Source organism: Amphibalanus amphitrite, unplaced genomic scaffold (assembly GCF_019059575.1).
Source record: "Amphibalanus amphitrite isolate SeventyFive unplaced genomic scaffold, NRLGWU_Aamphi_draft 000643F_arrow, whole genome shotgun sequence".
NCBI lineage: Eukaryota > Metazoa > Arthropoda > Thecostraca > Balanomorpha > Balanidae > Amphibalanus > Amphibalanus amphitrite.
Window position 1 is genome coordinate 200915 of NW_024882137.1, and position 15327 is coordinate 216241.

At 53.4% G+C, this 15327-nt stretch overlaps 2 protein-coding genes across 51 annotated transcripts in view; both read right to left on the reverse strand.

Moving 5' to 3' along the window:
• The window catches only part of LOC122363852 (myosin heavy chain, muscle-like), an 88452-nt gene that overhangs the window by 50547 nt on the left and 22578 nt on the right, over window positions 1-15327 (reverse strand). For 27 of the 50 annotated variants that reach the window (XM_043333625.1, XM_043333618.1, XM_043333621.1 and 24 more), the window contains 2 exons: window positions 10923-11026; window positions 27-164 (listed from right to left, as the gene is read on the reverse strand). In XM_043333625.1, the coding sequence (XP_043189560.1) occupies window positions 27-164; window positions 10923-11026 (242 nt within the window). Of the gene's footprint in view, window positions 1-26; window positions 165-4500; window positions 4605-10922; window positions 11027-13051; window positions 13156-15327 lie in introns of all 50 variants that reach the window. The other 23 variants (XM_043333643.1, XM_043333616.1, XM_043333629.1 and 20 more) reach the window with 3 other exon arrangements.
• On the reverse strand, window positions 6574-9627 carry LOC122363853. The gene is made up of 2 exons (XM_043333646.1): window positions 8765-9627; window positions 6574-8134 (listed from the first exon to the last, which is right to left on the reverse strand). The coding sequence occupies exons 1-2, from the start codon at window positions 9058-9060 to the stop codon at window positions 7456-7458; spliced, it is 975 nt and encodes a 324-aa protein (XP_043189581.1). The 5' UTR covers window positions 9061-9627; the 3' UTR covers window positions 6574-7455.

Here is a 15327-nt window from a genome sequence, read left to right on the forward strand (position 1 = left end):
GGCCGGCGCGGCGGCCGCTCACTCACCTCCGTGCCCTCGGCCTCTGCCTGCTCCTCGCGCCCCTTCTGGCGGAACTTCATCTCGCCCAGGTGCATCACGGTGGCCGTGATCTTGTAGATGTTCATCTTCTCCTCGGCAGAGAAGTTGAGAATGTCGAAGGCCTCCTGTGGGTCAGCGGAAGCGGCGCGCGGCGCGGACCCCCCGGTGACAGCTCGCGGGCCCCAGCCGGACGGCAGAGGCGCCCGAACGGCCGAGCAAACGCCCAAATGGCGACGACAAATACCCAGGTGGTACCTATAGAGACTGAGACCATAACACCGAGAAAGGCGACGCTCGGGAGGGGAAAGAATGAAACTATACCGTAATAGCCAAAAAAGCGACCGCATGAGAAATAATTCCAAAGGCGGTCAATAGACATCGAAATGAAAGGCATTGATGTCTTTAGTTCTTTTTTATTACGTTGCTAAGCTCGCTAGGTACAGCTCCCATCTCACTGCGTGATAGGCACTCTTTTTTTACAATTCCGCTAATAACTCTAGGGATATGTTATCAGTCGATAAAAATCCATATGATAGAGGTGCGTCACGTTCCACTCTTTTGATTGGATCCATCATTAAATAAACCAGTAAAACGCCTTTTGGGCGACCAACGGAGCGAGCGAGAGGATGGGCCTTGCACGTGCGAAATTGCGAGGGGGTACCTCCAACTAACTTGTGCACTGCACCCTACTAACCGGTCTTAAGCGATGTGCCAAATTTCAGCGCAATCGGCCTAGCCGTTCTCGAGATCTGGAAGCGGCACACTGCACGTGCGCACGTGCAAGCGGGGCCAAACTGACTTTTGCACGGCACCCTACTAATTGGTCCCCAACCGTGTACCAAATTTGAGCGCAATCGGCCCAGCCGTTCTCGAGATCTGGGAGCGCCCCCTGCACGTGCGCACGTGCTGTAGCACCCCAACCTTAACACATGCAGATGAATTATCTGATGGAGACCTAACTGTGTACCGAGTTTCAATTCAATCGGCCCAACCGTTGTGCCGTTATTGAGGTTGCAATTTTGGGGGTTCTTAAAAAATGTCCAACTTTACCACGCGCCACGTGCGGTGGTTGGCAAGAACGCATGGTGGCCATCACACCACAGAACTTTTACGTCCAAGTGACATTCAGTAAAGAAGACCGCTTGTCAATCGGATGTCCCATTCCTAAGATATTAGCTTTTGAAGAGCGTCCCCACGGCCGGCCGGCCGGCCGCTCATACTCAGGATTTTCCCTTAATTCAGTATGAGACTCCGCTCGCTTCGCTCGCTCCGTAATTAAAAGGGAAGAATGGCAACAAGAAGTATAAGTTTTTTTTTTAGGGAGGGGGCAATATAAACTTTCTTGTATTGTTGCCAAACTGAGCGGAAATTGTATAGGACGAGCCCATGACGAGCCCAATCTAATGTAAGGAGCCTCGCGCGTCCTGTGCTATGATTTCCTATAAAATAGTAACCAATTTCATAGTCTCCGAGTCCGAGCTGTCCTCGGTGTAGCCGATCAGATCTACCACGCGGTGAGTTGAGGGCTGTTCTGTTCCTATATTCCTTTTGGCTAAAATAAAGCGAATTTAACCTTCGCCCCAGTGTGGGGGGGGGGGGGGCATACGTTACCACCCTGTCGCGATTTTTGCGTGTGAATAAAAAATGTCAGGTCAGGTCACCAGGTCAAGTTAACTGACCAAGCCTAAAAAAGTTTGCAATCATGTCCAGCCTGCAGTGTTTGTCAGAAAGGTTTTAAACTTGGTGGATTGCATGATGGTATGGGCACCTATAATTTGCATATCTCGGATTTTTTTTATATCCGTGACCTAAGGTCAGGTCAGTGGCGTGACCTTTCCATTACAAGTCAATGGAGAAAAATGAAAATGCCTCTAGATCCGTGTGTACGCATAGGAACAGTCCAAATATTTCAGAATCACAATGATTTGGACCACCCGTGACGACCAAGGTGTCGTTTTTGCTGATAGCCTCTAGAAAGGTCATCCGAGGTCATTTGAGGTTACAAACAGATTTTTGCCAATAAATCTCGATTGGAAAGAGATAGGACGCTAGGGATGGTCTCATTGTGTTTGTCTTGTTAAGACGCATCGAATGATATGCAACATGTCCTTTTCCGGTCAGGTCATGACCTTGACCTGTGGTCAAATTTTCAAGTTGACATTTCAAGGTCAAATTATAGCTCATTCGGCGCGTGTCGGCGAGAGGAACACGATTCTGGCAATTGAAGTTCGTGGCTTTTTTAGTCAAAAGTTATTGTCGAAAAACACTTTTCGTAAAAGCAGCTATTTTTGGAGTTTTTGCCCTCTGGAGGCTAAACCGTTGACTTGAGGTCAATTTAGATGATGACCTTAGCAAAAGAAGAGTTCAAAAGCTATCGATTGCTTTTACATGCTTTTTCTACCTATCATAGTTCGTGAGATAAATGCATGTTTTCTGAAAAATATGACATTTGGCAAATTTTGACCTTTGATGACCTCCAGTGACCCCAATATTGCTCTAAGATGAAAAATGACCGAAATGCTTTCAAACATACGCATTGAGAACTATCGACGGCTTTTTACCGCGTCTTTCTAGACCTCTTAGTTTTTGAGTTAGAGGTGGGTGGTAACATATGCCCCTCCCCCCCCCCACTAGGGCGAAGTTGACTGAGACCGCCACTGGGGCGCGGGTTAAACAGACCGTAGGTTATAAGAGGAAGTGCAGCCTCTATCACCACCAATATGTGGAACTGCACAGTGGAGCTGTCGCACTGATCCCACAATTTCGGTAAGTGACGAGCCGGTAATTTAGTAATTTAGTCAGGTAATTTAGTCACTGTGTCGCCCGCTGGCTCCGGCTGGGTCCCGTGAGCTGAGGAACCCCAGCCGAGATGTGCAGCACACAACACACCACGCCAAATCACACTCAGTTTTATCGCGAGCAGAATGCAAAGTCTGAGCTGTACGAAAGCAGAAATGATGTGTATGGAAATAGCTGACTTAAGTTCGACTTTACCGAGTATTCAACGTAAGAAGCATATTTATACGAAGTGATAACTAATAAGTTTGCAAGACTTACGTTAAATTAAAGGTAAGAACACCACAGAGAGACAGACATGTAGACAGACAGGGCGGTTCGGCTGGGGTTTTGTGGGCTGGGTCTGGGGGAGAGGGCGGGAGTCGCAGAGGCAGAGAGCGGAGCGACAAAGCCAGGCCGAGAGAGAGAGAGAGAGAGAGAGAGAGAGAGAGAGAGAGAGAGAGAGAGAGAGAGAGAGAGAGAGAGAGAGAGAGAGAGAGAGAGAGCGCTTTGGCTGCTCCGTGGGCTGATGTCATTGGTGAGTGACTACACGTGTGTGTGTGATGGCCGAGACTGACACCGAGTGTCACTGGCTGTGTGTCACTGACGGTGTGTCACTGACTGTGTGTCGCTGACACTGGGTGTATCAGTTATCACTTCTGACACCAGGTGTGTCGCTGGCTGACACGGGTGACACGGGTGATCAGGGTGACGTGTGGTGTGACTGGCCATATATTTTATTTATTTCATGGGGACATATTTTACTACGGCTTAAAATCGAAACACTTCAATGACCTGGAGGCATTGAAAAATTCGATTTCTGAATATCATGTGATAATCTTAGATACCTCTGTTTCGTTTTATCGAAAATACGAAATTTGAAATACGTAGGCACCTATACCTACCTGTAGGTATCTTGGCTGTACCTACTTCTAAAAATTATTTTCTTTATAGATTCAAACAATTGAATTACATAAACTTATATAATGTATTTAACTACGTCATACATTCATTGGATTGGGTAGGTACGCCAAGCCTATGCATTTTTTATTTCATTTATTTTGACAAAATGGCCATCGGGATAACCCAATGAGTGACAGTCAATATTCATAGCGATTTTTTATTCAAAACGACTGGTGCCTAAAGTTGGTGACAAGCTAACTACCGCATCCCCAGGGTTCCATACCTACAATACCACTTCTGAATAAGACCATATTTTGCACCACCAGTTCGGCCCTTTCCACAGAAAATACAAGTACTTTTATTCATAATAATGAGTACTGGCCCTAAGCGATATACGCATATGACATTGAGGCCAATCATCTTAAAATCTCGCCCCGCCCACAGTCTCTGCGTGCACCGTCCAACCGACGCGCTGTTAGAGTTACTGGCCCACCACTATGGGTGTGGCATTGTGATGAATACCCTGTTGGAGTTACTGACGCACCACTATGGGTGTGGTATTGTGATGAATACCCTGTTGGAGTTACTGGCGCACCACTATGGGTGTGGTATTGTGATGAGTACCCTGTTGGAGTTACTGACGCACCACTATGGGTGTGGTATTCTGGTAAGTACCCTGTTGGATTCACCGGCCCACCACTATGGGTGTGCTGGGTAAATAGTAAATACCCTGTTGGAATCACTGGCCCACCACTAAGGGCGCGATAGGTACTCGGTACTCACGTCGCACTCCAGCATCATCTCGCCGTCATCGACACCCGGTATGGTGGTCTTGCCCTGCGAGACGAACCGGTAGGCGCGAATCCCCTGGGTGAGCAGCAGCCGCTCTGCGTGCAGTGACGTCACACTGACGTCACATCGGACCCGGTCCCGGGCCGGTCCGTGCGGAGGGGGAGGGGAGGAGCGGCCACTGCAGCTGCACGTTTCGATGTGTGAGGCTGTGTTTTTTTTTAAGTTCTATTGACAGCCCATCAAATTGTTTGATTACGTTATTGCAATTTTCCATAAATAAAAAAAGAAGTTTTTATCGTCTCAGGAACAGAAACGTGCAACTCCAGCGTCAGCCAAATCACACCATTCGAGCTACTACGCAAACACATTCAAAGAAGTAAAAAGAGAGGGGTCACACACAGGTCAGAGGCCACACGGCGGTCGGAGGGTGCAGCGGCCGGCAGTCGGGCGCCGTGTCGGTGACACGGTAATGGTGGGGGGGGGGGGTCAGCACGGACACAGTCACCTGCTGGTGCTGGAAACATCGCTGGTATAGGTACCTTGCCTTGAAGATGCTACGGCAAACTAGTTAAATTTAGACTCTAAACTGTTGTGATTCTGGGCTTCAAAACCGAGCCAACAAAGGAGAATCAGGCGTATTATGTGGCCGAGAAATGCTGTGTCCGTGTTTCAGCTGAAATGGACGGGCAGAGTCTGGGCGGTTCAATGCGGCTGCTCTGAGCCGCGGCGGACGCGGCCTGCGCTGGTATACTGCGCCGCAGCACACCGGTGCTCGGCGGCGCAGTATCACAACTGCCTCCCCGCAGACCGGAGTGGACTCGCCCGCCGCGGCCAATCAACGCAGAGCGCAGAGGGGGTCTCCGAGGGGGCGGTGGCGCCCGCGCTGGCGTCAGGGGCGTGCAGATCTGCGGAGAACGAACAGGCGGCCCACTGCACAGCGGGGACAGCAGCGGCGGTTCGGCTACATAAAACGGGCGCACACGACACACGCTACGGCGGGCACTACAGGCCGCGGTCTGCGCGGGCGCCGGTCAGCGGCCGTCCGAACACACACACACACACACACACGGTGACGTCACTGGGGCAGCTGGAGATCCGCTGTGGCGACTGACCGCCAACATCGGGTGCCGTGGACGGCAGCGAGACGCTGCGGAGTGCGACCGAGACTCAGCTGCCTACCGAGCGACCGGGACTCAGCTGCCTACCGGGCGACCGAGACTCAGCTGCCTAGTGCCTACCGGGCGACCGAGACTCAGCTGCCTACCGAGCGACCGGAGCGCCGAGTCCAGACTCGGGAGAGGCGCCTGATACCCGCCCAGCGCCCTCCCCCTGACCCGGACCCGGGCGACAGCTGGAGAGAGAGAGCGCGCGCACCACACCGCCGCCCGACTGCGGCCGGCAGGTCGGCCTGAGAGTGAGGCAGAGTGGGTGACATTCGCTCAATGATATAATTCTCATTGTTTTTTTTTTCGTCAGTGTTGCTGTGTGACAGGCTATGCTGTGCTAATACCGATCAACTGCTAAGAAAAACCGGCCTAATCTAGCCTAAAATTAAATAGAGAGAAAATCATTACAAGAGGTGCTGTCGCCTCACAAGTCTTGTCCCCAATTATTACGTACTGGTAGTGTCAGTTCAAATTCCATTTCTCAATCCTACTCATTCTAAGTGCAGTATTGTGATACTCACTATTGTGACTATTTTGAAGACTTCATTTAGAAGAGACGCTCTTTTGGCTGGCCAGCCGGCAATTTATGTATGCATGTAATTGTACAATGTAGATGGCTGGAGAGAGCCGATCATGCAGCTGAGTGACATGTGGGACTGACAGGGGGTTGGGCAGGTGGCCGGCGTCCCTGACGCTGTGACTCCGTGCAGGGGGGGGGGGGGGGGACCGGACACCCCTGGTACGGGGGGGGCAGAACGGAGCAGTGTCCGGTCGGCGGGGTACGACGGGGTGGGATGTTGACGGTACCGGTCAGGGTATGATGTCCGGTATGGGTATTGGGTGGGATGTTCACGGTACCGGCCAGGGTATGATGTCCGGTATGGGTGGGATGTTGAGTTTAGGGTGTGTCGTCAATCCAAAAATGATCTGCCGTTAGAATTATTTGGTGCCCTGATATGTTGCTAAATCATCTAGGACGATAATTCCCCTCAAAACTCCGTACTTGATGGCCTCTTCTGAAAAGTTTGTGTCTCCGTTCAGTCTCATTTGTATTAGTGGCGCCATCTGCAGAACAACATACGGCATATTGCGGAACTACTCCTTCTCATAAGTGGCGCTAGGTGGCGCTGAGTGCAAAACCTGTCCGACCGCTCCACGAACGCCGTTTTATGTCGTTTACTTGCCATTTCCGTGCTTATCAATATAATACTAATTAAATAGAACGATAGCAAACATCATGAGAGCCTGGCTCATCTGAATGCAGTACATGGTATCTCACAATGCCACGTATATCGATAGCTAACAAATGAAGCAACATTCACTACACTTCGAATCATCAATGCGAGATACGAGACAGGACCGAACTTTTTTTCGTGAAAATCCTCGTATTAATCAACCACATGTAACATAAAATACATCAATCACTGCACCCGACGCAAACCGAAAGCCGAAACCATACACCAGACACCCACGTATGGGGTCTCATTCACGACATAATTCACGTATGAAGAAAACATCCTTTTACAGAATCGCAAAAACACGAAAATCTTCCGAGCATTCACGTAACGGTATGGCACTGCACTCTTAAAACCGGCCGAGCGGGGCGGGCGGGGGGGGGGGGGGGGCGGCGGCAGCAGCGACAACCACATCACAGCGAGCGGCAGGGGCAGGCCCCGGCGGGTCGCAGCGGGCCAAGGCAGCGGCGACGGCAACTTCGAAGACACGGCGACAGGACCGAACTGGCAGTCACACGAACGGGTGACAGTGATCACTGAGCAGTTCAGCATATCTGGAAGTCTTTCTTCGAAGCGAAGACCGGATGGCAGCGGCGGTGCTTCAGGCGTGCAGTGATGTAGCCGTGACGCGCCTCTTCCCCACGCACCGCCAGGCACGCTTCGGTTACGGTCCGAACTGCCCGCTCCACCGCCTGCGTGTGGACCGGGTAGTTCGGCAGCTGCAGCGGAGAGTGCTCGATGGCTTGCAGCTGCTCGTCTGTGAGGTGGCGCAGCAGCGGCGGCTGCGTCACACTCTCCGGCGGGCTCCAGCTGATCACCTCTGTGTAAGCGGAGGCGCTGAAGTTCAGCTCCGGCAGCCGGAATGGCCGAACGTCCTCCGTCTCGCGCTGTCTGGCTGCCTGTATGTGGCGCACGGCCTCCTGTCGGACGCCAGCGTCACCGTCAGCCACCATCGCGAGCAGCACCTGCTCAGGATGCGCCCAGTACCCGTTGCGCTGCAGGACGGGTCGCACCACCTCCTGGATCATCTCCGGCAGCTCTCGGAGAAGCTCCACAGAACGGTGGAAGTTCTTTGCACCGTCTGTGCAGTCGGGGTGTCGCCTGATGCAGAACCACACCGGCACGTAGTGAGTCACCAGAAACTGCACGAGGAGCCGCAGGCTGTCAGACGGTGACTCTGTGCTCACGTACAGGCGCAGCACCCGCGCGCCGAGTGTCAGCCATCTGAAACGGACGCCACAATTTTGATCAGAAGAAAATTCAAGCACGCACACAAATCACAAACCAACGATAAAGTGCCGTACAAACACGGCTAAAATAAACCGTTTTCTGCACTGAACAGCGAACATTCGTTAGCTATAGGTAGAGGCGCTACTCCACTCGTATCACATGTGTTCTGTTGCAGTAACACAGTTTTATCAAAACTTAGGTAATTAATTTGATAATGGTATAGTCATTACTTATGTCTGTAAGACAAGTGAATGAAAGTTGACAACTTTCATGTTTCCAATGGTAACATAAACATGTATTTTGAAACCTGTATTGTTTTAGAGTAACAAAGAACACAAGCGAGGTTTCGATCTAAGTTATTAGGTAATAGGTATCTACTTTGAATGAAACGAACTAATAACTGATTATTATAATATTTGCATGCATAACTTATTCATTAAACAATATTCAAACTTGATAATGACGTAAGTTAAATGCTCGTTTGTCATTCTTTGCATGCTTCTGAAATAAACAATACCTGCATATGATTGTACGTGCGATCAATTGTTAATCTATTTTACTTGCGTAACTATGCATGTGTCACGAAATAACGGACATGCCTCATATTGCGCCCCGAGTACTGACCTGGCGTGGTTGAGTGGCCCGATCCTCTGTCGCGCCACGGAGTCCGACATGTCGCCAGTCTGCACCGCCAGAGCCAGTCGGTACAGCAGCTGCTGGTCGTGACTGAGGGTGGCGACCAGCTCGGCTGTCATCTCCGGCACGTGTCCGGGCACGGGCTGGAACGGCGCCACCTCCCTCCTCCACACGTCCTCGGCGCAGCTGGTGCCGATGGCGCCGTTGAAGGTTCGAGGTCCGCTGGTAGTGCCGTCCAGCGTCTTGAATACGTGCCGCAGGTTCAATTCATTGCCGTGCAGCATGCACACAAACCAGTGCACGGGCTTATTTGTCGCCAGCTCGAAAAGTCGGCACACACCACCGCTGGTCCCGATATTCACCGCCGTACCATCGCATCCCAGTGCTTTCACATGTTCACCGAACGCCACAGCGGAGTGAACCACAGCGGAGTTTATGGCGTTCACCGAACGCCATAAAAAAACTGATCATAACAAAAACGACGCTCAAATGCCCTTGATATTGCATGCCGACAATCGAAGACTTCGAAACGATCAGTGGCGCCACCTTTAGTTTCGTAGCCATATCTTTAGTTCTTAAGTCGTCCGTGTGTTGTATCACAGATGGCGCTGGGGCATCTGACATCGGTGCAAACTTTCCTCCAGAGGCCAACATCTGCGCAGTTTTGAAACAAATGTTAGTGAAAAATTGTTTTGTGATGAATCAGCGCAACAAGTTCCGGACACGGCATTAAGATCAGCGAAAATCACCCCCTCCACGACACACCCTAGGGTCAGGGTATGATGTCCGGTATGGGTATTGGGTGGGATGTTCACGGTACCGGCCAGGGTATGATGTCCGGTATGGGTGGGATGATCACGGTACCGGTCAGGTAATGATGTCCGGTATTGGTGGGATGTTGACGGTACCGGCCAGGGTATGATGCCGGTATGGGTGGGATGATCACGGTACCGGTCAGGGTATGATGCCCGGTATGGGTGGGATGTTGACGGTACCGGTCAGGGTATGATGTCCGGTATGGGTGGGATGTTGACGGTACCGGCCAGGGTATGATGTCCGGTATGGGTGGGATGTTCACGGTACCGGTCAGGGTATGATGCCGGTATGGGTGGGATGTTGACGGTACCGGCCAGGGTATGATGTCCGGTATGGGTGGGATGTTGACGGTACCGGTCAGGGTATGATGTCCGGTATGGATGGGATGTTGACGGTACCGGCCAGGGTATGATGTCCGGTATGGGTGGGATGTTGACGGTACCGGTCAGGGTATGATGTCCGGTATGGGTGGGGGATGTTCACGGTACCGGTCAGGGTATGATGTCCGGTATGGGTGGGATGTTGACGGTACCGGTCAGGGTATGATGTCCGGTATGGGTGGGATGTTGACGGTACCGGTCAGGGTATGATGTCCGGTATGGGTGGGATGTTGACGGTACCGGCCAGGGTATGATGTCCGGTATGGGTGGGATGTTGACGGTACCGGTCAGGGTATGATGTCCGGTATGGGTGGGATGTTGACGGTACCGGCCAGGGTATGATGTCCGGTATGGGTGGGATGTTCACGGTACCGGTCAGGGTATGATGTCCGGTATGGGTGGGGGATGTTCACGGTACCGGTCAGGGTATGATGTCCGGTATGGGTGGGGGATGTTCACGGTACCGGTCAGGGTATGATGTCCGGTATGGGTGGGATGTTGACGGGAGCGCAGGAGCGCGGTAGGGTATTTTCGGTAGATTTGACAAATAGGGTCGGCTTTAAGTCAGCAGGGGCTACAGTACCCACGGAAGGACGTTGTTTCCAGCAGATATGGGATATTTACGATAGGATACCTATATGGTAACTGTTAGGTTTGAATCCTACACATCGATGGTCTTACGTTGCTGAGGTAGGGAGGGATATGTTTGGTATGCGGTAGGGCAGGACCTCAAAGAGGGTCGTGAGGTAGGGTAGGGTGGGGTAGGGTAGGGTAGGGTAGGGTAGGGTAGGGTAGGGTAGGGTAGGGTAGGGTAGGGTAGGGTAGGGTAGGGTAGGGTAGGGTAGGGTAGCGTAGGGTAGGGTAGGGTAGGGTAGGGTAGGGTAGGGTAGGGTAGGGTTGGGTAAGCTATGGGAGAGCTATGGGGGAGCCCCGCAGAGGGTCGGTCTTACGTCGGTGAGCAGCAATTCCTCGCCGTCGTCCACGTTCGGGATGGTCGTTTTGCCCTGCGACACGTAGTGGTAATCCTTTATGTCGTTGCTGAGGAACAGCTTGTCTGTCGAACAGGACCACACGCGGCGTTACCATGGCGATCTGTCGACGGACGGCCGCTGCCATAGCAACCGGCGGCGGCAGGGCAGCAGCGGCGGTGGATACGGTGTTACTGTGGGGCTGAGGAGCTGGATAGTGCCACAGCAGCGGCGGATAGTGCCACGGCAGCGGCGGATAGTGCCACAGCAGCGGCGGGTAGTGCCACAGCAGCGGCGGATAGTGCCACAGCAGCGGCGGATGGTGCCACAGCAGCGGCGGATAGTGCCACAGCAGCGGCGGATAGTGCCACAGCAGCGGCGGATAGTGCCACAGCAGCGGCGGATAGTGTCACAGCAGCGGCGGCGGATAACTGGTGTCGCTGCTGCGGGGCGGAGCTGTAACGCTGTGGGGTAATTAGGTGTGGCTGTCCGACAGACAGATATCCCTCGCCGGCCGAGGGGGGGGGGGGGGCGGGTGCCGCCCCCCCATAGGGTTTTTTCGCGATAGCTCCGAACACGCTGGCGATAGAGAGCTGAAACTTGGCATACCTGACCTTTGATCCAAGCCGCATCTTTTGACACCAACCGCATTTTTGGGTCAGGTCAGGTCACTGACCTATGACGTCATAAGTGAACCTCTGCACGGTCTTCAGATGTCGCAACTTCGCAACGCCCTCACTGCCAGAGGAGATGTCACAGGGAAATGAAACTTGCAGGATCTAGTGTCCATTATGAGTCTTACAACTTGTATATCTCGGATTTTTCCTAAAGGTCATATGAGGTCAGGTCATTTTCGTGACCTCACCATTATAAGTCAATGGGGAAAAATTCAAACTGCTATTCTGGCGCCGGGAACGATCTCCAACTATCTCAAGCACACAGAATCGTGATTTTATGCACTCCTTGCAAGATTAGATGCGTCACTTTTGCAATGTTGACCTTGCGTGACGTCATTTATGACGTCATCAAGGTCATATTAGTTTTTCGTCAATAACTCTTGATCAAATTGAGCTAGCGAGCCGGGAAAGCCACCGATGGACTCAAGAAGACCTGCCGAATCGAATGATATGCGACATGACCCCTTTCGACCAACTTCGTGACCTGGGGGTGCTGACCTGACCTTGACCTGAGGTCAACACCCCAAGTTGACCTGACCCGGACAAAAAGTATATCATTCGACGCGCCTGAGCGAGACGAACACGATACTGCCAAAAATCGGCGCTCTGCGGCCGTTTTTTGCGAAGTTATTCACCAAAAACTGAACCGTACCTTGGGGCACTTGACCTGACCTCAGAGGTCACCGGTTGACCTAGGACCTTAAAATCGGGTACCAATCTCTGCGTCTCGTAACGGCGCACACGCTCGTTTTTCCGCGACGCGCTAGCTCCACCAGGGGCGAAACGGCGAGGGGGGGGTCGTACCCGCCCCCCCCCCCCCCTCGGCCGGCGCGTATGTAGAAAACCAAAAGGTCCGGCGAGGGATATATGACTTGGTGTTGTGTCTATTCTTTTTCGGTTTTGTTGTGCCTTTTGTCCTTTGAACAATGACATAAATAAGCATTGGTGAAGTTTTGAAAATTGTTGTGTGAATTTTTTCCATAGCATATTTTGTTTAAATATACATTTCAGATAATACTCGTAGCTGAATACGACCAAATACCTCAATCAGTCAATTTTTCCAAGCCGAATAAGGTCAGCACCAGCAATAAATTATTTTCGCGCAACTCTGCTTGGCTTACATTTCTGGAGCCTTTGCAGATTTGTAACTGTTTTCTGTGGGCGGAAGTCAGCCGCCTGTGTATTTGATTGCTGCTGTTTGCGAGTTTCGTTTTAGCGCGCTGTTTCGCTTGTTTCCGTGCTGTTTCGTTTGTTTCCGTGCTGGTTCGTTTGTTTCCGTAGGTGAATGGCTGTGAGAGGCACACAGAGAGAGAGGCAGCGGCGGCCGGCGGTTCCCGTTAGCTGGCGCACACGCAGTCGGCGCCGGCAGCGCCCGGTGCAGCTGGCGGGGGGCGGCGCGGCTGTCAGAGGCTGTAAGGTCAGCGTGCCACTCACATCTGTGGCCTCCATCTCTTCCTTATCGTCCACACCGGGGATGGTCGTCTTGCCCTGGCTGACAAAGTGGTAATCCCGCACCGAGCCGGAGAGCAGCAGCTTATCTACGCGGTCAACGGGCCACGTTAGAGGTGGGCCGAGAAACGCCACTCAGAGTACCGGCACTCAGGGAGCCGGTACTCACAGGTGGGCCGAGCCAGCCCAGGGGACAGAGTACCGAAACTCAGGGGTGGGCAGAGTACCGGAACTCAGGGGAGCAGAGTACCCGAACTCAGAGGTGGGCACAGTACCGAACTCAGGGGGGCAAAGTAACGGGACTCGAAGGGACTTTGCATGCTTTGCTAAAATAAACATTTTAGCTTGTGCTACAGTTGAGCTAATTTTATTGGTCTTCGAACGCTCTGGGAATACAAGTAGTTTTCTTCAAAATAAATGACATTTCTTAAAGTGAATCAAGACTACCAGGCTTAAGATAAATGCCTAATTATGAATGGAACTAGCTGTCAATAGCCGTTTTCACGACGGGCTATCCGACGAGTGCACCTAATTTGCCCAAATCTGCACCTAATCTCTTTTACAGCAAATATCTTTAGTTTATGAATTTATTTCAGTGTTTTAATCAATGATGCTCTCTGACAATATAACAAAGCAGGCATATAAGCAATTAGTGCAACCCTAGCTGATAGCTGCTAAGAGACACATTGAACCTGATTTGACCAACCCTGTACCTAATCTGCACCAGATGTGCATCCAATGTGTACCAGATGGCCGTCGTGAAAACGGCTAATATCAGACAATTTGACAGGAAGCTGTGTTGACCGTGTTCGGAGCGCCCATGATAAGGCTGCGCCGATTAGAAGGCTGTCTGCCTGGGCCACTGTCGGACCCAGTCGGAGCCGGCCGGGGCCACTGTCGGACCTAGTCGGAGCCGGCCGGGGCCACTGTCGGACCCAGTCGGAGCCGGCCGGGGCCACTGTCGGACTCGGACCCAGTCGGAGCCGGCCGGGGCCACTGTCGGACCCAGTCGGAGCCGGCCGGGGCCACTGTCCGACCCAGTCGGAGCCGGCCGGGGCCACTGTCGGACCCAGTCGGACCCGGTCGGACCCGGTCGGACCCGGCCGGACCCAGTCGGAGCCGGCCGGGGCCACTGTCGGACCCAGTCGGAGCCGGCCGGGGCCACTGTCGGACCCAGTCGGAGCCGGCCGGGGCCACTGTCGGACTCGGACCCAGTCGGAGCCGGCCGGGGCCACTGTCGGACCCAGTCGGAGCCGGCCGGGGCCACTGTCCGACCCAGTCGGAGCCGGCCGGGGCCACTGTCGGACCCAGTCGGAGCCGGCCGGGGCCACTGTCGGACCCAGTCGGAGCCGGCCGGGGCCACTGTCGGACCCAGTCGGAGCCGGCCGGGGCCACTGTCGGACCCAGTCGGAGCCGGCCGGGGCGACTGTCCCGGACCCAGTCGGAGCCGGCCGGGGCCACTGTCGGACCCAGTCGGAGCCGGCCGGGGCCACTGTCGGACCCAGTCGGAGCCGGCCGGGGCCACTGTCGGACCCAGTCGCAGCCGGCCGGGGCCACTGTCGGACTCGGACCCAGTCGGAGCCGGCCGGGGCCACTGTCGGACTCGGACCCAGTCGGAGCCGGCCGGGGCCACTGTCGGACCCAGTCGGAGCCGGCCGGGGCCACTGTCGGACCCAGTCGGAGCCGGCCGGGGCCACTGTCGGCCGACTGTTCGCTAATCTGCTGCCAATGGCCGACAGTGAACGCAGCGGCGAATCACCGAAAGGAATCACAACGGTGAATCAGCGGATCAACCAGTGAATCGCGGCAGAAAACATCGAATCAGTTAATCAGCTCCGGCCTCGACCTGCTGAGAAACCTGCCAAAGGCGGATCGTAGACCGCTGATTGGTTGGCAGGTGCTAACACACGGTAAACAGCTGAACACGGACGGTCACTTTGACGGCTGATTGGCTGCGGTGTGTGGACAGGTGCTCAGACACGGAGATTAGGGAACACGGACACAGACAGCATGAGCGGTCTGCGGGCTCTGGCGGCCGACTGACCTGGAACCAGACGCACCCACGTGTAGAGATTGGACTGACGAATAACACAACGTAGATACAACCAATTTACCTCCCAATTCGTGTTTGTAAGTTTCTGACCCAAACAAGGATGTCAGCTGTTTCTTTAACATGTCACCCCCCCCCCCCCACAAAGGAGCCCAAATATACGATTATGTTCTGTTATGGGACCCTCCCCCTGCCCCGCCGCCCGGCGGGA